Below are 20,840 nucleotides of genomic sequence, written 5' to 3' on the forward strand. Positions count from 1 at the left end.
AAAATGTCGTTATTGCGTGAGTCACAACAAAATATTTGTTGTTAAGAACATTCATTTATGTTATATGACTATTTACAATCATAAAGCCCTACTTACAATGTGCTAACATTTTTTGTAGACTTTTGACAGACTGGTTTTCAGGCATTTTAATGCCAATTTAGGTCTTGATTTTAGATTTTTGGATTAGACAACATGCGGTTAATACGTTTTAAAGACCCACAGAAACTCTCATTTTAAATTAACATGCTTGTTTTTGAAACATGGAAGAAAACCGCAGTACCATGGGGAGAACATGCAAACTTCACACAGGAAGGCTGAAGCGGAGATTTGAACATCAGAAATGTGAGGCACAATAACCACTATGCTTCCTATTACAATATTATCCATCCATCCATCCATCCGTCCGTCCGTCCATCCATCCATCCATCCATCAATCCATCACCACACATGTACACCACCAAGTATACTAATTTACTGTTTTTAGTTTTTACTCATTGCTACTAAACTGCAGTTCAAATTGTCAAACTGTGACAATGAACCATAACGAGTCAGATGATTGAGAGTAAATTACACACTCGAAGTAATTGTTTATGGACATGAAGCATTTGATTCGGGTCTATAACTTTTAATTTGAAACGAACTGAACGGATGTCGACTCTGTGCTACTATTGGAGCACTTGTCATTTCCTTTTACGCACATTCATGGCTAAACGTCCACAATGTAACACGCTAAAACTTTATCAGTACAGTTTTCTGCGTTTGCTCGGCTTGTCATACAATTATGACGTGATTTTGACTCTCACACGGTTACTGTAACCGTCCGTTAAGTGTGCGCATCACGTAATACAAGTGTATGGACTGAACAGGATGCTAGCCTGTGTTAGCATACCACCACAGGAAATTAGCTCGTTAGCTTGGACAGATGTTATGAAGCACATTTTCTCGTCTTTCTATTAATGATCTACTTTAGTAGCATCTTCATAATGGACGCTGAGGGAATCGTAATCCGAATAAAAACTCCGTTAGGGGACATGGATTCTTCCGTTGACTGTCCATCACTGCTAAACTTCAGTGACTTGCTCGTAAGTAATGCTACTTACTGTTGCTAAAACTCAATTTTTTCCCATTGATTTGATTAGTTTTATTACGTTATCTATTCTATTTATAGGTCGCTATCAGGGATGTTATGCCAGAAGCCACTGTCACTGCATTTGAATGTAAGTATATTTGAAACTTTACCACAGAGTTTTCGCTCATGTCCCCGCCCCCTTCCAAAACAAATTTAGTTTTATGCTGGGATCACTTTGTGTTGAATTAGGTGCCACTCGTTGCATTATAGTACAACTGGAATTTGAAATAAAATGTCAAACTTTGAAACTCCCTGAATATCTCATTTAGATGAAGATGAGGTTGGTGACAGAATCACTGTGAGAAGTGACGAAGAGCTCAAAGCCATGTTGTCATATGTAAGTATAAAAATGAATTAATTTTGTTTCTCATTGTGGCACGAAATAATGAGGCGTCATCTGTATATTTTTTTTTCTTCCCTCTAATTATGCAAAAACATAGTGTATTGTGGATCTTTTTTAGTCGGTACTCAAAATAGAACTGCAGTTAGATTGTTCAAACAGATAACAGGAAGTAAAACATGCTGCGGTGTCACATGACAAGGGCACACTGTACAACTGTATAATGTACTAATAGCCCATGTCAACGCAAATCCAAATGTGCATTATTGCTATCATGTAACCCATATTGATGATTATTTAGTTGAGCAGAATCACCAGCATGTGAAACTGACTCAGTTGAGCAACAGTGGGAACTATGTTGTTGTCGTCTTGTGTATCCAGTTCTACCATTTGGTAACTTGCTAGAAAAAAATTGTAAAGTTTGTTATCTGGTAGCAAGCTGCTATGTGACATTGTACACTGATTACCAGGTGATGTAATGTGTTTACATACACAATTGTGCGTCTCTTAAGAGGATGTCAGCATAAGTGTTGATACTTGCTTCATTGTGTGAGTTTATCTAGGGCTGAGCATCATTTGTGTTTCTTGCTAGGGTCGATTTATTTTTATTTTTTTGGGAGGGTAAGGGGGGATTATTATTATTATTATTTTTTAAGTTTCTTCTGTAGTTCACAGTTCGTCCTCGCTAAGTGCAAACAGAGGAGAAGACAAAAGCACAACCAGTATTGCCAAGTTAGAAACATTTACGACTTATGACTGTTTCAAAACAGTGGCAAGCAACCTTAATTCCTGCTATGAAGCAGACAACGAGTGGAATCATTTTCACAGTGTTGTCTGTATGAAAACAAACCCAGTGAAAGGCAATCACTGAATTATTTGCACAGACAATTTCCAGAGACATAGGGCTCTGTTTTTGTGGCGAGTGCAAGTCTGATATAATGTGTGGTCTAATTCTGCGCATGGGCTTGCTAGATGAAGTTTTGCTATTTTCGCAGACCCGTGTAAAATGGTGCAGTGCCACACATTAAAAAAAAAAAAAAAAAGGTAATTGTGCATCAGCTATATGCTTGTGTCATTGTCACACAAGTCCCAAAACTTCTTGTTCTATGGTGTTTGTGTCAAAATTAAAGCATGAGTTTCTAAATAAGAGTGTAAATAATAGGGCTGTCAAAGTTAAAGCATTAACTGATTAATGAATCACAAAAAAATATTACATTAATCATTATTAATTTTGACCATAGATTATCCTTTGGCGTGACAGCGGATGGCTACGTTTAAAGTAGCACAGGTTGTGTTTGAGCAATAAACATCATTAAAAGCATTTAATAAATGTTTGCGTATTATATTTAGAAAATGTGTTCATGTCAAAATATTGGGGTCATTTTTTTCCATTTTAAATTATGCAAGAAATTAACTGATTAGAAAAAGATGAGGATGAGCGTGTGCAGTGGATCAAAAAATGTTGAAGACTTCTTCATAACATTAGATGTCAAAAGAATTAACGCATAAACGTTGCTCTTCAAATTTGGCGTCGAAAAATGTTGATTAAAAAAGCCTTTTTTTATTAAGCGATTAATCCTGATTATTCAAAATTCTAAAATGTAATTAATCTAATTAAAAAAATTAAACATTGACAGCTCTAGTAAATAAATAAATGTACTACAAAAACGATATATAACAGCTACATGGGTATTTGGTAGTAGTAAAATCGGGTATACTGGTTTGTGAAAGCCACACTCTGTTTCTTGGCAACCATTCTGTCTTGATTTGATTAGATTTTTGGTTGCCAATTGGTTCGGTAAGTGTTCTCTCCTTGATTCAAAATTGGCACCAGTAAACCGTGAAATGACACTTTGTCCTCCCCACATTTATTGTTTTAGCCAAACACCATCCTGCTGTAAGTAAGCCATTGTTATTTGACTGTGGCTATCAGTCAAAGTTTTCTGTTCACATAAGCACAAAGCACAGGAACACAAAGTGTTAACCGTCAACATGGTAGCATGGTAGAGGTGTGTGAAGTTAGTGTACAGTACAATATTTCTTTGGTCATTTACAGTGTCTTATCAACTTCTGTATGCTCTGATCCAGTAACACAGACACACACGCGCATGCACAGACACAATATTTAGTGTTCATGATGACACAGACAGTAAGTGTAATGATGTGTGATGGGTCCCTCTAAAAGGAGGACACACCGATGGATAAATGGCTGTCGATTTTTGATTATTTATTATTCAGTACTTAAAGATTTGCCTCATTAAGAAGCAGGCCCCTCAGGCTGCTCCAAGTCTGCGTTCATCTGTAGATGTCTTTTACCCCCCATCAGCTCAGAATTCTGTAGGACCCACAGGCACAATTTCTGGTTTTCTAGTCCATGTCTATCCTGCAATGTCTTCAGGTTGCTTTTTAGCATAGTGTGGGGTTGTAGCAGGCTGATTATGTGAAATAAGTCAAAATGTAATATGGTAGGTTTTGCGAGTAAGGTCAGACTCACTACTATCATGCACCTCTCACTGTCCATTTGTTAAACTCAACTCAAACCCTTGCCTTTCAACTAAGGATGCGACTGTGTGCGCCCTTGCATTTGTTTTTATTGTTTTGAACTTTATTTTCTGATGTTTTTAATTATTTTATGATTGATGATGAGTTGTTTTATTAGTGAGGATAAACAGTACCGAAAAAAATGGAAGTATGTTTTATGTTCAGTTTTTTTATTTATGTTCAGCACTTTGTTTCAGCTGTGTGTTTTTTTTAAACTTCTCTTCTCTATAAATAAAGTTCAGTTGAACTGAGTTGAAAAGCAGTTCTCATGCTCATGTTCTCTCAAGTGTTCAAATGCATATTATTGTTAACTTGAACATACTGATTTTATTTTTTTAAATTAAAAATTGAAGGTGCTTTCAAGTTTGGCATTCGTAAATAATCACCATTAGGTTAGCGATTTAAAAAAAAAAAAAATCTTATTTCATCCACATTCATACTCATATTTTATTGTTAACCTAATTGTTTTTTGCCTTTTTAACTAAAAAGCGTGGTGTATTTTCTTGAGATCAGGTGACTGACTTGACCACTGTCACTGTCAAAATGTTTCATTAAGAAACATCTTCATTTAATACAAATAAAAAGTCTTTATAACAAGGTGAACACTGTTAGTAATGTTCAACAACAGGAAAGCTTCCATCTTCTCATATTCTTGAAATAAGTTGAGTAAATTATAGTGAGGGAACAAAGCATACCGCATCATGGACATGGGTAACGGCAACAATTACAATTGAACAGGCTCACTGCTGTTTATTGACATAACTGCTGACAAAAGTTACAAGATTTATAATATCTCATTCCAAAGTGTGTAATGTTATACACTGCTCACATTCTCTATCTCAGCATTGTTTTGTCCACAACATTCAAGTCATTTGCGGAATAAGTATTTAACAAATAAATACAGTAGCTCTGTAATGGTTTTCTTGTCCCATCGGGACAACCATGTTTGTAAAAAGCTGCTGACCACCTGGAAAGTCAAATGTACACTACATGAATTCCTATCATCATGTCTTATTCAAGTGTAATGTTTTTCCGCAATAATTTGCCCTTGAATTTTAGAGATTTGCCATGGAGTAATTGTTTGCGGTTTATTTTGGGAATTTCGAAAATATTAATTGAATTTTGTCTTACTGCAGTCAGCTGTTTTTATGCCTAGACAGAAAGTTCAATAATTAATCAGTTTGTTATAAGCATAATTATAATAGTATTTTGTCTTTGTTGGCCCTATATTACGTATTATTATTATTATTATTAATTTACTTTTTCCCTGAAAAAAATTAAATAAATTCCCCTCATTGCCGAACAAAATTAATGCTCAAATTCAGCAGTTAATTAACATCAGTCTGCAGAGGACATTTATTGTGAAAACCATCCCCATCAGTGAAAACACTGATTGCTACATGCTCCTGTGAGACCCACTAGACTTGCAGGCATCCCTAATCATTATTGGACACCTTGAAAGACAGATGCCCCTGTTCAAAGTTAAAGACTGGCCTCTGTCAGGTGCTAAAAAAACATGTGACCTCATCTGTTCCTCAATCAGCTCCCCCTGGAGGTAATGGCTCTAATTCCACCATTCGTGCTCCCATCGCCCCTCAGCCTGCTAATGATGATGAGACCCTCTCCCTGCTCTTGTCCCTTTAGGCTGAGCGATTGTATTTGGGATTGGACACAGTTTAGTTATTGGCCAACAATGGAGAATGTCTTTTAATAACACACCTTCCGCAGATTTGGCGGTAATTGCCGCCTTAATCAATAAGCCAGCTGAGCGGAAAATTAAAGGTACGTGAAGCCCACCCTCCCAACACGTACAACATGTTTTTGGTATTAGGCCCATTGTTCAGAAGTGGACGAGTGAGAATGCTGGAGGGCATCAGCGTAGAGCTAGAAGCGAGGAGGGATGTGACAGTGATAAATAGGCCTTTTAATAACAGCTGTGCCACTTGGGTAGCCACTCTGATCCATTTCCATCCAAGCTGGGCCCATCGTCCTCCATCCCTCTGTCCCTCCCCGGCAATGAGAGAACGCATTTACATATCTGTGTAATGACTTGATGGTTCGTGCCGGAGTGTAAATGAAAAGATACAATTAACACATGTACATAAAACCTACCCCTATTTGTATTTTTTTTTTGCAACTGTAACTGCAGCAAGGTCACAGTGTTAATTGTTGTTGATTTGAAGCCTCCTCTAGAACGGAGACACACACGCACACGCAGACAGACTCACAAAAACCTACACCCTCACTTTAACAGATGGTTTGGTTAACTGAAACATCAATTATTGCATTGGCTTGGCAAGTGTCTGAGAGGCTCCCGTGTGTGTCTACACGTGTTAGTCCTGTAGGATATGAGTGTTTGGTGAGCTGTTGACCTGGAGGAGAAAAGGCTAATACTACACTCCTTCACAACAAGTCCACAGGGCATCAGTCCTCATCGGCAACAGATTTCAACACAGCATGCTCACATTTTGGAAACTCATTGGATGGCGATTGAGCATTTTTCTATATTTTGAATCCACTAAAGTGAATATTACCCATTTTTATGTTGTTGTAATTGGGTTTTATGCCACTCTAGCAGACTGACAGACAGATCGTGTTTGTGAAAGATGAAGCTCGTAACAGTGATTTTTTTTTTCCTTCTCTATTTTAGTATTGCAGTACAATGAATGAACAACGCATGAATGGACAGCTTCCTGAGCCTCTTCAGATATTTCCACGAGGTAATCATGAATATAAATTTGTGAAATATACAGTATTAGGTATTTATGATTAATGTGTTAGCTGTAGGACACTTTCTAATATTGCTTTGACTGCTTATTGGACTGTACCTTAAATTAGGTGAATCTCATGAACAGTGATCAAAACTAAGGAGGTGATGGAAGTGGCTGGAAGTAACAATAAAGCTTCTGCACAATACTTAAATTCAGGTGCTCATTACATAAACACATTGTAAATGTATTCGAAACACACTTCTAGGGACTATATGTGTGCCTGTGGCAATATTGGGGAGCGCGCGCTGCATGCAGGTAAAAGCCGCTTGACTCCTCCATCTAGCTGCAGAGTGTGTCATTCTCGTGAAAAAAATGGTCGCTATAACCTGCAGATTTTCTCCATAGGGTAAAAATTTGCTAAAACCGTATGTTTAACAGATTATTATTATTATTATAGCTGGACCGCGATTGGTCAACAGTGATGAAGTGGGGTATTACTGTAAAACACTTAAATTCAAATTTGGTTCAGACAAAGTCTCCCCATATTTTCCATCATGTTTACAGTATGAATGCCTTTCCAAGCTATCTACACGTCGTTTGCGCACACATCCAAGCAAGCCCCGAGGGCTTAGCGACAAAGATTTGTATTGTGTCTCTCAGTGCTTTGATCTAAATATTTTTCTCACTCCTATATTGTTCATTTCAATGCCCATCAATGTCAATTCTTTCCTACAAACCGACAGCAGTCACAAGAGGCCAGTGGCTCTATCACTTTCTTTTCTTTAGCTCATTTCAAAACAACCCTCATTTCATTTCAATTTTTTTCCCTCTTTATAAAAATGAACTGATGCATTTGTAAATGGCCCAGTGATGTGTTCTTCAATCTAGTCAATTACTGTTTCAGCCGGCAAGACTCCGGGGATCCGGAACATACATGGCCTGAAGGTACCTATCTCAATAATTGTTTCAGCTGCCTTACACAGAATGAGGAGGAGGTCTTGAAGTGAATGGATTGGTAACATTGTGCTCCACTTATTGAAATATCAATTGCAGTCAAGGTTCTCCTTCTGTCTCACTCAATGTCTATTTTTTTGTATGGAGGGGCCTTGATATGACTGTGGTGGGATGTTTCTGTTTCTGTGCACAAGACCTTCACTACCCCTTCAAACATGTCGTCTTGGGTTTCATGTTGCAACTGGTTGATCGGCGGCACAATCAAAATAATCAATATTATAGACATCTTTTTTGAAATAATAATTCCTAATATTATTCTCAAATACTACAGCTTTTATGTATTGAATTCTCTGTGGTGTTTTGACTCCCAACTACTGAGCTACAAAGGTCAAGCGTCTGTTATGACAGAATGATGTATTCCCCAAAACCTTTGGTAATCTTTCACCTCTTTTCTCTCATTTTAATATAAAAGTAATTGACTGAGTAGAGTCGTGTGTGCTGTTTAAATTAGGTCTTCCTGGGCACTAATTAAAGAGAAAATTTCTTCGCTTTAGTGGACCCAACACACCTGCCTTTTGACCTCAATTAAAAGAGTCATTTTCAGTATTCCCCTAGTAGTCTCTTGTCTATTCTTTCATGTCTTTGGAGTAAACAGGGATACGCCTGAAAAGATGTGAAGAACAATGCCGCTAGTGAAGCATGGCATTTTTAATGTCCCAACGTTATTGTTCTTCATTCTTTTGTCTTGGTATTTGATGTTAGGAAGATTTTTACTGTATGTACTTAAATGCATAATTATTCAAACACTGAATGAGCTTTGAGTGAAAGTTCATTTTGTGTCTTGGATGGGTATTTTTTAGCTGAAAATAATATAAACAGTGATAAAAGACTGTAATAATTTATGTTAGAGATCCATCCTTCAATTATCGTACCACTTTGTCCTCATTGGGTCACAGGCCAGTTGGACCCCAGCTGAGGCAGAGTATATCCTTGGACTGGTCAACTGTCAATAGCAGGGGACATATAGACAAACAAGCAACATGCACACTCACATTCAAGCCTATGGACAAATAAGAGTCTTTAGTTAATCTACCATACATGGTTTTAGAATGTGGAAGGAAACAATCACAAGGAGAACATTGCTGACGGTCGGGCGGAATCACCCACGTTTGGACAGACCATTAGTATATATTTATAAAAAAGGGATGGCAAGAATCTGCAAGATTCAAACTTGACTTTGAAGCATAAATGCTAACTTACCGCACTGTGCTGCTCGATGTTTAAAATATAACATTTTATAGGAATTTTATGATCCCTGATCTTATCTGACCATTTTGACAAAAAACTAACTGAAAAATCATGGTAATTTATAATCTAGACCAGGGTCACCAACATGGTGCCCATAGGATAGACAGTGCAATTTTGTAGGACTGTTGTAAATGTGACTATTTGAAAATATTAACACTGGCAGACCTTTATAAAAAATAAATTCTAAACATTAATATGCTAACTGTATTCTTATAAATTGAATATTAATAATAATGTGAGTTAATTTGAGCAAATTTGTTATTTCAGAAGTGTGTATGAAACTGGTAACCCTTCACATTAATCAGTACCCATGAGTTAGCTTTGAGTTTTAAAAAGGTTGGAGACCCCTATGGAGGCATAGAGTTTTCCAAACAACTATAACTTCAAAACTTTGGAAATGCCTGTATCAAGAGAACAAGAAAATATCAGACATGGACAATTGCAAATAATATTAAGCAAAAGTGATGTTAAGCTGTTCAGAAAATGAATGTGTGTCCATGTTTAACAAAATATTTTTCTTGACTGCCATTTTTTTTGCCACTTTATTGTATCATTTCCATCTTAAAATATGTAAACTCACTTCACTCTCAATTTGGCCAAGTTTTATCTTAACTGTATGGACTCATGCTTTTCCAATTGCATCTGTTCCTTTGTAAATTGTTAGGTTAATACAAGACCTAGCCCAGCCAATGACTGCACACATGGCGTTACAGACCCAATAGCCAACAACAGGTAAGAGCAAAAACAAAAACAAAGTTTTGCCGAAAGACAGACTAAAGCTGAAAGATGCAGTACTAACGGCAACACAAATGTTTTATGTGATTCAGCTTGAAGAAATCATCTGCTGAGCTGAAGAGGATCTTGACAACTGGTCAGGTAAGTGTCTTGATATAAGTGAATTACCTGCAATTCTTCTTGCTTTCATCCACTTTTCAAGTAAGCACAAGATTTTAATGGACATTATTAAATTAATGAAAAGTGAAAAGAACATTTAATATTTGGTGACATATCTCTCACTTGCAATAACTGCATCAAGCCTGTGGCCCACTGACTTCACCAGGCTCTTGCATTCTTCATTTGAAATCCTTTTCCAGGCCTTTACTGCAGCCTCTTTCAGTTCTTGTTTTGTTTCTGGGGTTTTCTCCATTCAGGCTACTTTTCATGCTCTATTAGGTTAGGATCCGGTGAGTGATGTTGGCCAATCTAAGACCTGATGAAATCCTTTGTTGTGTTGGCAGTGTGCATTATGAATCTTCTCCCAATTCCATAGTTAGGATGCATTTTTCTGGAAATTGACAGACAAAATGATTGTGTAGACTTCAGAATTCATTCTTCTGATACCAACATAGTTGCAGTTAACACAAACACGCACACACTACAAACACTTCTGTTGCAGCATAAAATAATTTATTAGAGCTTCAGCGCAATGTTAATTCTTTTTTTTTGTTGTTGTTGCTGACATTGTTCATGTTGATGACTGTCAGTAATTTGTTGTTTAACGGCACTTTTCACATCCTTTTGAGTTGATATTTTGCTTTTGCCCAAAAAAAGAAAAGAAAAAAAGTCTCTTTTTTCATTGAGCCTGTACTAATACCACTATTGTATTGTTAACGACATATCTGGCATGAATATCAAGATAAGCAATTTTGTCCACATCACCGAGCCCTCTGCGTTGGCTCGGCAGGAAGCACCCACTCTTCATTTCAACCCCACGTGGTCATGTGCTAAAGAAAACAACGTTGCAATAATGGGTTAATTTTTTCCTATATTACTTTTAAACTAAAACCAATCAAGGTGAGCATAACTTTGCTTCGGGCCTGGAACAAATTATATTTTGGAATCAAGGTTGATGACGGGCTTAAAAGTAAACCCATTAAACCATTGTCTCTATTTTGTTGACAATTGTGTGTTAAAAGAGTAAGAACATAAACATTCATTTGTAATAATATATTAGTAAACAGTTATTTATTCTGTTAAAGTCATTTTGCCTCTTCCTGTGCACTCTGGAATCAGTGCCTACTGTATTGTGGTATATCTTGTTCTTGTTACTTTTCAGATAAATGCCCATGATATTCAATACCAAGAGCAACTTGGACAAGGAAATGGAGGCACGGTCTTCAAGTAAGTGTTTCCTGGCTAACACAATGAGAGGCGTTGATAATACAAGGCGGAAGCACAATATTGGGTATTGAGTCTGAAAAGATACTTGCTGATGCTCTGAGATTGTGGGATTGGGGTTGGTGGGAGTTGTTTTCCACATGCTGTTTAGTTCCGGCTGACCACAGTGAAGAAGCTGGCTTTTTTTTTGCCTGTGGTCGGCCACCCATTTTTTCAGCTTCTATCAAGCTGCTTCATGTTGTCATTTATTTATTTTGTTGCAGAGTTTACAAATATGAAGCCAATTGAGGCTATGAGCTTGACAGCACTTGTCTAATTGGTCCATATTTCACAACCATTATCTGTCATCACTGGATAGACCAGGGGTCGATGACCTTAAATTAAACACTCAAAGAGGCATTTGGACTGTCTAACAGAAGAAGAAAAAAATCACTAGGAGCCACAAAACCTTTTTGGTATTAAAAGTGATTTATTAAATCGATGAGCTGTTACATAGAACGTGCAATTTTAATTTCTGTTTGTAACCTAAACATTCTGAACCCTGGAAAAAAAAAATCAGTACTTTCAAATAAAATAGTCAGTGTTCATTTGAGTCCACTTCGTATTCATTAAATGAAAGCCAAACATAAATGATCCATCTGCAGCGAACCAAAAATGCTGTCTGTGTTCCGCCATCATTATACCACATGCACTCAGTAGCCTGATACCCAATGCGAATGTGCGGTTGTGGACAGATTTTTATCCATCGGAAAAAACTATATTGTCATGCAAGCGAGAGGTGCTGATGGAGACTAAATGCCCAGCTACGTATTTGAAGGATTACATTTGGGAAACGAACAAACTAAAATGCGAACAATTTGAAATTAAACCCTCATTATTTCTTTGCCAAAGTCAGTGAGCTATGCAGCAGAAGGACCAAAGAGCCAGATGCAGCTCTGGAGCCGTGGGTTGCAGACCCCTAGGCTGGACGGATGCATTTTTTAGCGCTAAAGTTATGACAGGAATGTTTCTTCTGTCCTTTCTCCCACCTTCCTTATTTTATTTTTCCATCAATCCACCTACATTGAGCTGTTTTATTGAGATTGAAGTATTGATTACTGCTCCAACTAACCTTGACTCGGCCAAGTGTTCTCTCACATCCACAGCAAAGCCAGTAAATTTCCAATCGAGCAAGGCCACAATGCTGCCTATTTTCTCTTGTCTCGATTCCGAACAAATTTGAGTCTTTTATCGCTTTGAGATTGTTTCATTAAAGTCCAATCTCTCATAGTTGTAGGACAAACAGAATGTTGATGTTTAATGGTACAAATGGATACAGTACACTTGCGAAGGCCAATATTGCAAATCCAACAACTTCTCAGTCAATTTAGCTCAGCAGAAAATCCATATGATTTGGTGCTGAAAATGTTACGCTTGGGTGAAGAGGGAAAAAAATACATAACTAAGTTGTTTTGCTGCTGTGCATTGTTTTGCTAAAATGTACTTAATAGTAGAAGCCAGGCATTTTTTTAGATTGTAAAAACACATTTCATATACAGAAAACAAAAATAAAGTCAAGATTTAAATAATATACCATACAATTAATAAATGATTCAATGGGAATAATAATTAAAAAAGGTTTAAATATGGTCACAATATATTTGGATTATTGATAAATTCTGATTAAATCTAGACTTCCGGAAATGATTACTAATACTAGTATTTTTGCTCTTCAGCCTTACTGCTCTAGTCCAGGTTTTGTTGTGCTTGTCAAGTGTAAAGGAATCATAAAGTCTCCCCACCTTTTAACCCTTTAACCCATTTATGACCCCGAGCCATTTAGACTCAATTGGATGTTACCAACACCTCAACTCTCTAAAGCCACATGACCTGCCTGACCTGGTGATCCATCAGTGTCGGCCTTTATTTATCAATTTATTTTACTATTATTATTACACACTCTCTCAGGGGTCCATCTCATCCGCCAATTTAACTGACACTATGGCTTATAAATACAATTATAAGGACACACAGACTGTCTATTCGACTCTTGAATACAGACATGCAATTAAAACCAGCATATTAGCTTGGCTGTGACAGTGGCGACATCTACATTCCTTTAAGCCTCTTTAAGCCTCCACACTTTCTCTATTGATTTTGTTTTGCCACTTAATTGATTGTATTTTATGGTTAAGACCCCAACCTGTTTGGTTAATATATATAGTTTACCTTGCATCTCAGTGATTTGTTTGGTTTTTGAACAGTTTAATATTTTTGTTGACGCTGTACGTGAAAGGGTATCTCACAAACACTTTTCAATCAGCCTTCATTTATGTGTATGAGCACACATTCAAGAGAGACAAGCTCCTTCTGAAATGTCTTCTATTCACATTTAAAAAAAAAAAATGTATGTCATCTCAAATGCCAATATATATATATATATATATATGTATATATATATATATATATATATATATATATATATATTAGGGTTGTTAGAAGAAATCGATTCGGCAATATATCGCGATATTACAGCACGCAATTCTCGAATCGATTCGATATGCGGCCGAATAAATTTAAAAAAAATCAATTTTTTATGAGAATATTCAACAAAACGTCTTACTTAGGGTTACGATTCACACATTAAGCATGGAAGAATGTTATATTAATGGAACATTAAACCATAATATTTTATTTTAGTGCTGTTCAAACATGAAACAGACTGCAACCTGTTTGTTAAATGCAGTGGCTCGGTTATAAGCCTGAATTTTCAGATAAATAAATACATTTTCATACAAACAGTGTACATGTACAAGTTTACTGATTAGTATTTTCTAAATTTGAGTAAAAAAAAAAAATGCAATAATCAATTTATATTCATATCGGGATTAATCGGTATCGAATCGTGACCTATGAATTACACTATGAATTCACACCCCTAATAAATAAATAAATACATATATAGATATACTGTATATATATATATATATATATTTCCTAACTTGTTTATGACTAGGGCTATTCTTCGCAAAGTCTCATGAAGGAACTCAAAGTATCTCTTTATGCATGTTGTACTCATCCCCGTTTGTGTTTAGGATGTAGCCATAATAGCTGTCAGGTAGAGAGAAGGTGGCCCGTTAAACACGTGGCAGTGTAAAAGTACTGCATTAGCCCTGACCCAGAAGGCTAGTCTTTCTAACATATAGCCCCAACTTGAGACGCATTGCAAGAGGGCCTATGAATACTGCATGATGGTGCTTTTATTACAGAGGAGCCAGAGTGTAAATAAGATCTAGGCAATGAGGCACATTTACTGGGGTCAGATCAGGGGGAAGTGATGGTGGGGAGTTGCTATGTAACCTTGTCCCCCGTCTCTGTCACTGTCACAGGCTTGTCACGGTAACTCATACAGGAATGTTCAGCCCTGAGTTGGTCAAGGACAGTCTTCTTTAACCAAGCTGCACTGTATATTTATCTTTATAAGATCCCCTCATAACATTTTTTAAAATACTATTGTCCCTTCTACCATTATTAATCTAAGATTATAAATTTGTATGCAGTTATGACTGTATACATTTAGATTTGTGCCACAATTACATGCACGTAAGAGGCCATTTTGAGCACAAAAGCGTGTTTTGAGCATACAAGACCGCTCTTGAGAGTCTAGTTCACTGACTGCTCATCTGCTGAGCCTAAGAAGCAGCTGTCATACCGACGAAGAAGTGCACGCTTATGCCACACGCATGAGCGCACTGGCGAATGAAAGTGTGCCTTAACTTCATTCAAATAAACAAACAATGAACTCAGTAAACTCTTGCAAAAAGGTTATATTATGCTTACTAACCGGATTAACTTGGCAAAAGCCAGACTCATAATGTGAATCATTCAAAGGAGTTGTCCAAAATATCAATCTGGGACTGCTCCAGTGTGATCGGGAAAAGCGAGACATTCAGTGCAATACGGCAACTTGTGCACATCTACCAAATTTTTGTTTTGACCAATCATGGCAGCAGATGAAAATTTGCTCATTGTAGGTTAAAAATAAAAGCACAAACATCTTTAACAGCTAAAAATACACGTAGTGCCTCTTGCTGTTCTTCATTCAACAAGGAAACTGAGTAATTCTGCAAGGACAGAATTTATTGCAGCGTCCATGCTAGGTTTGTTTGTTTTTGTTACAGCTTGGGTGCTTCTTGTTTTCATCACAGCCGCATATTCCACCCCCCAAACACAATTTTGCTATCGATGAAAATCAACGGGTCTCAGTACAAGATGGATTGTCAGGGTTTTGTGAACTCACAAATCTCATGATAATTCATCTTGTAGGCAAGGTTACGATTAAACACTTCCAGATTGATACATGTTGTAGAAATACTGTAAAAGAGTTCCCGGTCTAGAGGCTTTCAAATCCTCTCTAAAAACCCACCTTTTTTCTCTGCCGTTTTATGGAAGAGCACACGCAAACCATGGCATTATAGTTCTTGTTTCACTTTATTGTACCTATTTTATTGTTTTAAAGTTATCACTGTCATTTTATGTATTTAAACATTTGCTTCAATTGTTTTTATCCCGTGTAAAGCACTTTAATCGACTGCTGTCACCCTAAATGTGCTCTATAAATAGACTTGACTTGTCTTTGACTTAGCCAGCTCCGACCCTCAGCATCTGTACTCAAGTCATAATCAGGCAGGTAAAAAATAAATGGACTGAGCCCGCTAAAAAGATAGACAGTTGATCAAATGTAATGCATGCACTCCAAGAGAGCATTATGTTGTAAGGTTTAGTGATATGCTAAATTTCCATTGTAGGAACATTAAATGAAGGTTAATGTAAGTGTGTCAATGATATTGCTTTAGCGTCTTCCACAAATACGTATTTACGGTGCACTGCTTGAGGATGTGGAAAACATTGCACATTAGAGACTACATTACAGTGTACACAAAACTGTGTGTAAATATGTTAAAATAAAATTACCTAAATTCTGCCTTTTTTTGGTCCCTAACAGCCCCACCACTGGAGAACATTACACTGAAACAGCCTTAACAAAGTACAGTACTCCTAAAAAACTTGTATTTTATGGCTGTCGATTTATTGACCTGAACTTCACAAAATGGCACTGACAAGTGAACAATCTGATGTGCTGTCTGAAATAGTCTGCCTTTACGACTAAAATAATAGAGCTCAGTTTTGCTTGGCAATGTCAAAGACGTATTAATGAATCAATACCTATAATATAACCAGAGCTAATGTGTCTTAATATTTCATTTGCTTCACTTAGGCTATGTTCACACACTGCTGGGCGTGATGCCTAATTCAGATTTTTTGTTTAATCCGATCTAAGCCGAGCCAAGCCGTCGAGGCAAGCGACTTTTAACATTTGCAAATTTAGCTGTGCCAACGCGCGCTACTGATTGGTGGGCTGGTGGACTCGTTTTGTGGACGTGTTAGGAGTTTGATTCCTGTGTCTTGACTGCATACATTATGCAAATTCAGCTGCGCTAACGCCCGCGCTCCTGGTTGGTGGACTGTTTTCACGCTCGCTCATGTTTGGATGCTGTCCTCGGCTTCCTCGAGCGTCAGTGTTTACAATCAGAGCAGAAACCCGTCAAACTCATTTTTTTCCCATCTCATAACGGCAGAGTAGAGAGGTTGGAAGAGGTAGAAATATTTTGGGGAAATAAGGGTAGACTCCTCAATATCTTCATTTCATTGAAGATGGCGTCGCTTCATTGACGTGTGTGATGAACCGTCTGCAGGGCTGAATTTCTACTATCGCCACAAATGTCAACTTTATGCTTCATGTGTGATTAAATTAAATACAAATAAAAAGTTAACATTGTTACTCAAAACAGCTTTGTATATTCACAGACACAGTAGTCCTTTCTACCTTCCAAGCACCCTCTGCGCATATCAGGCTCGGAATTGAGCTGCAGTGCGAACGCAGCCTTAGTTACTTTTGTCACAAATCAGATCTCTTTATGATGCAATATAGTTTTACACCATTGCAATCAATCTACCCTTGCAATAATAACCATGGCTACGATAAATGTAAACTCTTCTGACGATGTAAACTGTTAATCAAAACTGAACATTATCATTGTGAATGTAGAATATTTCACACAGCTTTTGTAATGAGATGATTACATTCTATTGTGTAAGTGGTATTAATGTGGTTAGGTCGGTTCAGAAACAGAGACCAATCAATTTACCAAAGACATTCAAGTAAAATTATAACAAAATATATAAAGAGAGGTTCAGCCACGTTTGGTAACTCAGGGTAGAATAATGGGAGGACTCCAGGTAGTTTGTTTGATAGCTTTTTAGGCTTCCACAACCTGCTCATTCAGCATTAACTTTTCTACCCCTGCGATCTAGCCTCAATTAACATCCTCGTTTTAATTACGAGGCAGCAGTCATGCTTAGCTGATATTGATTGTTGTTTAGAACAACACCGAGACATCAACAGGAAAACGAGGACATCAGCCTTTTGTGAAAATTGCTCTTTCGTGGAGAACATGACACTACAGGTCAAAAACACTCTTGAGGGCTAAAATAAATAACACTGTCTGTGTATTCATGAAGTCAGTTTTATATAGTTGGCTATTCCACTTTGATTGAAGTGTATGAATCAAATAAAGGACATCTATTGACTTGCATAAACACACAATGTCAAGTTGAACAATAATGAAAATTCAGGTGTTGGGATAGTTTATAAATGCCTAGCTAAGAATCAATGTGGTACTGGAATCTGGGTCAGTGTTATCACACTTTGCACCATACACATTCGCCAAAGTCAATCATGCAATAACTGGAACTACATCATCCCTTATTACCTCCATGCTGTCAGACCCTATTAACTCTTGACGAATGTGTGGTGAGCGGTTATTAAGTATTGTGACTGGTAAACTATATATGCAGTATAATAACCAACTCTGTAGTCTGGCATTAAGTAATTTGATCTGATTTGATTTGATTAGGCTGTGCTGGTTTGCTTGTCTTGTTATTAAAAACGAAGGACTTTCTGCCATGAACCTTCCTCAAACCACGCACCCAAACGCCTTAGCTCCGTCAAGCTCGTTGACGCTCCATTAAAATCCATTTTAAAATCGATGCACAAAACTTTTGTCAGCTTCAATAAAACTAGCGCCAACAATCTGCGGAGCTCCAACAAGCAAAATAATGGAGCGATTTGCCCGTAGATTGAGTAAATTAGGAAAGAGGAATCCACAAAATGCAGCGATGTCTTCATTGGATTTTATAGCGTGGACGGCCTGACCCACAGCTAAATGTCTCCAAGATAAACAAGGCATTCCTACGTTTGCTCCAATGTTAGAGCCTGTAGTCATAATGGGTTAGGATGAAGCCATATTGTTAAACTAGCAACCGAACAAGTTAAAAGCCAGCTTTTAGCTTTGTTGTCAAAATGACTTAAGCTCTAGCGGCAAGATCATCCACAAAACTGGTTTATTTAATATTGTATATCATCAGAATATCATTATCACTGGTCATTCATTACTTAATTCAGTGAGTGCTTCCACATTTTCGGCAAGTTCTTTGTGACGCAACGTCTCGTAAAAATACGTTTTATCTTGATTGTTGCTATTAATGTTAGCTGGGTAACATGACGTCCTAGTAGGTAGTTTACGCTGGGTCTCATTAGTGATGGCGAAACCAACGCTTTCTGAACCACCGAATCTATCTGAAGCAATTGTGTTGAAATGGCTTAGTGTTTCGAAGCATTTGACACAGCTCTGCTGGATACAATTATTTTGCATTTCCATTCAACAAAATGGCAAAGCGTCTTGAAAGTTGTAAGACACTGTTGTCAAAATGAAAACATGAAATGCTTGTGCAACAGGAAACTGATGATGGGAGTTGTGTAAAATGCTTGTGACACTGGGACTGGGATTTGGGTGTTACACATTTGAAAACCTTCTATTTCATCAGATTGGTCATGTTTCAATGTACTTCCATACTAAAGGGATCCCATTAAAAATAGATACAATGCTGCCATCTGCTGGCCATAGTGAGTGGGTGTTTGTGATTTCCAAGTTCATTGAGTAGGCAGCACTTCGCAACAACTTCCACTGCCCATTGTGAAAAAAAAACCCATAGTTAACGGCAATTAACGTTTTTGGCGGCATTCATTTGGATTTTAGTATACGTCATTAAACATTTTGGGCGATAAAAGAAGAGTAAAAAAACATATATGTGACATGTAGTTTTTATGCCATATTTATTTATTTTTTGTCCTTCTAGAGCGTATCATCTACTCGGCAAGCGTGTCATAGCTGTCAAGGTGAGACTGACTATCTTCATACCACCATATATATTTGTTTCCTTTGAGGTTGAAACTATTTTTTGTATTGACTTTTTCAAGTACCTTAAAATTGAAGGAGTTTGCTTGGTAATTGAGCATTTCAATTTACAGAATGTTCATTTCAATGATGACTATATATCGAGAAAAAGGTCAACAAACTGGACCCATGAAGGAAAAAGAATATTGATTTACCTCAACACAATACAGTATTGATTTTGACTGCCCTAATTATTACTCAGTTAAATTGATCTAATGAAACATGATCTGGAAATGGTTTCTGATCAGAACATACTTGTACAAAATGGAGTGTACAATAATTGCTACTTTCAATCAAAAGCTACTCATGACACTCAAATTGATTCACAATAAAGGGTTTATTTTTCTACATTGAATAATGAATAGTTGCTACTGAGTCCACATCTTAAAAAATCGAACATAATACGTCACCAATTGCATAAAAGTAAGATAAACAAACTGAAACCATGTGCAGCACAATGTGCAATGAAGGCATCCTTATTATTTTGGTCTTCGTGTCATACACAAACATGGAGTCTGCCGAGTTCAATCTGCCCCCACTAGATTAGCATTGCAGCTCAAAGTGGCATGTCGTATCTACCTGGTGTCCATAATCATGGCGCCAATATTTTCTCCTTCACAAGTGTGCTAGCTGTTTTTTACAGTGCAGTTTTACGAGAGTGGTGTGACGGGGAAACAGTATTGTGGTAGTGTTTGGAACGGAAGCGGCTTATTTTAAACCTCAAGCCCCGTACACCGCCCCGCTCCTTGGTACACAAATGCACAGTCGCTCACTGGAATCTGGTGCACATGTAATATTTTCAATGCGCTTGCACTTTTATATACATCCCTGACTATGTTTGATCCTTGGGGAAATTGACAAAAACTTGTCCTATTCATCTTAATAAGATACCTGTGAACTGTTTTAAATTGTGAAAAGAAAAAGCATAAATTGTCTTCTGTAATTGGGGTATATTCCGCTTTTTTCTCACAGGTGATTCCTCTTGACATCACTGTGGAGCTACAGAAGCAGATAATGTCAGAGTTAGAAATTCTCTACAAGGTCAGTTTCAGTGTAATTCATTTTATTGAACAAATTGATGCCCATGTTCAAAGATAGATTAATGGTGCATGCAGAAATGTTATGTTTTTGTTTTTTTAGACTTGTCTTAATGTACTTGAAATGTTACATCAAGTTTCCAAGAGACTGCATAATAAACTAGCCTATGTATAATATCTGGCATATTAACATCAATATGCACTGTGCAGATGTTCTAACAGAGGAGTACCAACAACATTTTCCACATAGAGAGTGTGTTCTTAAAACTCATTCGCTCCCAAAAACGTATAAAAACGGTCTATTTTAAATATTGCCATGGTTCCAGAAACATTTATACGTTGAAAAAAATGCTAGTGCATACAGAA

General features: G+C 37.1%; 1 protein-coding gene across 2 annotated transcripts in view; it reads left to right on the forward strand.

Moving 5' to 3' along the window:
• Positions 1–676: 676 nt before the first annotated feature.
• Positions 677–20,840, forward strand: part of map2k5 (mitogen-activated protein kinase kinase 5) — a 53,584-nt gene continuing 33,420 nt past the window's right edge. Inside the window, exons 1-10 of one of the 2 annotated variants that reach the window (XM_077564732.1) lie at positions 677–1,082; positions 1,169–1,217; positions 1,399–1,466; positions 6,661–6,730; positions 7,626–7,666; positions 9,648–9,715; positions 9,811–9,859; positions 11,040–11,104; positions 19,340–19,379; positions 20,410–20,478. In XM_077564732.1, coding sequence (XP_077420858.1) covers positions 957–1,082; positions 1,169–1,217; positions 1,399–1,466; positions 6,661–6,730; positions 7,626–7,666; positions 9,648–9,715; positions 9,811–9,859; positions 11,040–11,104; positions 19,340–19,379; positions 20,410–20,478 — 645 coding nt within the window. In that variant the 5' untranslated portion in view covers positions 677–956. The remainder of the gene's footprint in view (positions 1,083–1,168; positions 1,218–1,398; positions 1,467–6,660; positions 6,731–7,625; positions 7,667–9,647; positions 9,716–9,810; positions 9,860–11,039; positions 11,105–19,339; positions 19,380–20,409; positions 20,479–20,840) is intronic. The other variant, XM_077564733.1, reaches the window with a different exon arrangement.

This window comes from Vanacampus margaritifer, chromosome 4 (assembly GCF_051991255.1).
Source record: "Vanacampus margaritifer isolate UIUO_Vmar chromosome 4, RoL_Vmar_1.0, whole genome shotgun sequence".
NCBI lineage: Eukaryota > Metazoa > Chordata > Actinopteri > Syngnathiformes > Syngnathidae > Vanacampus > Vanacampus margaritifer.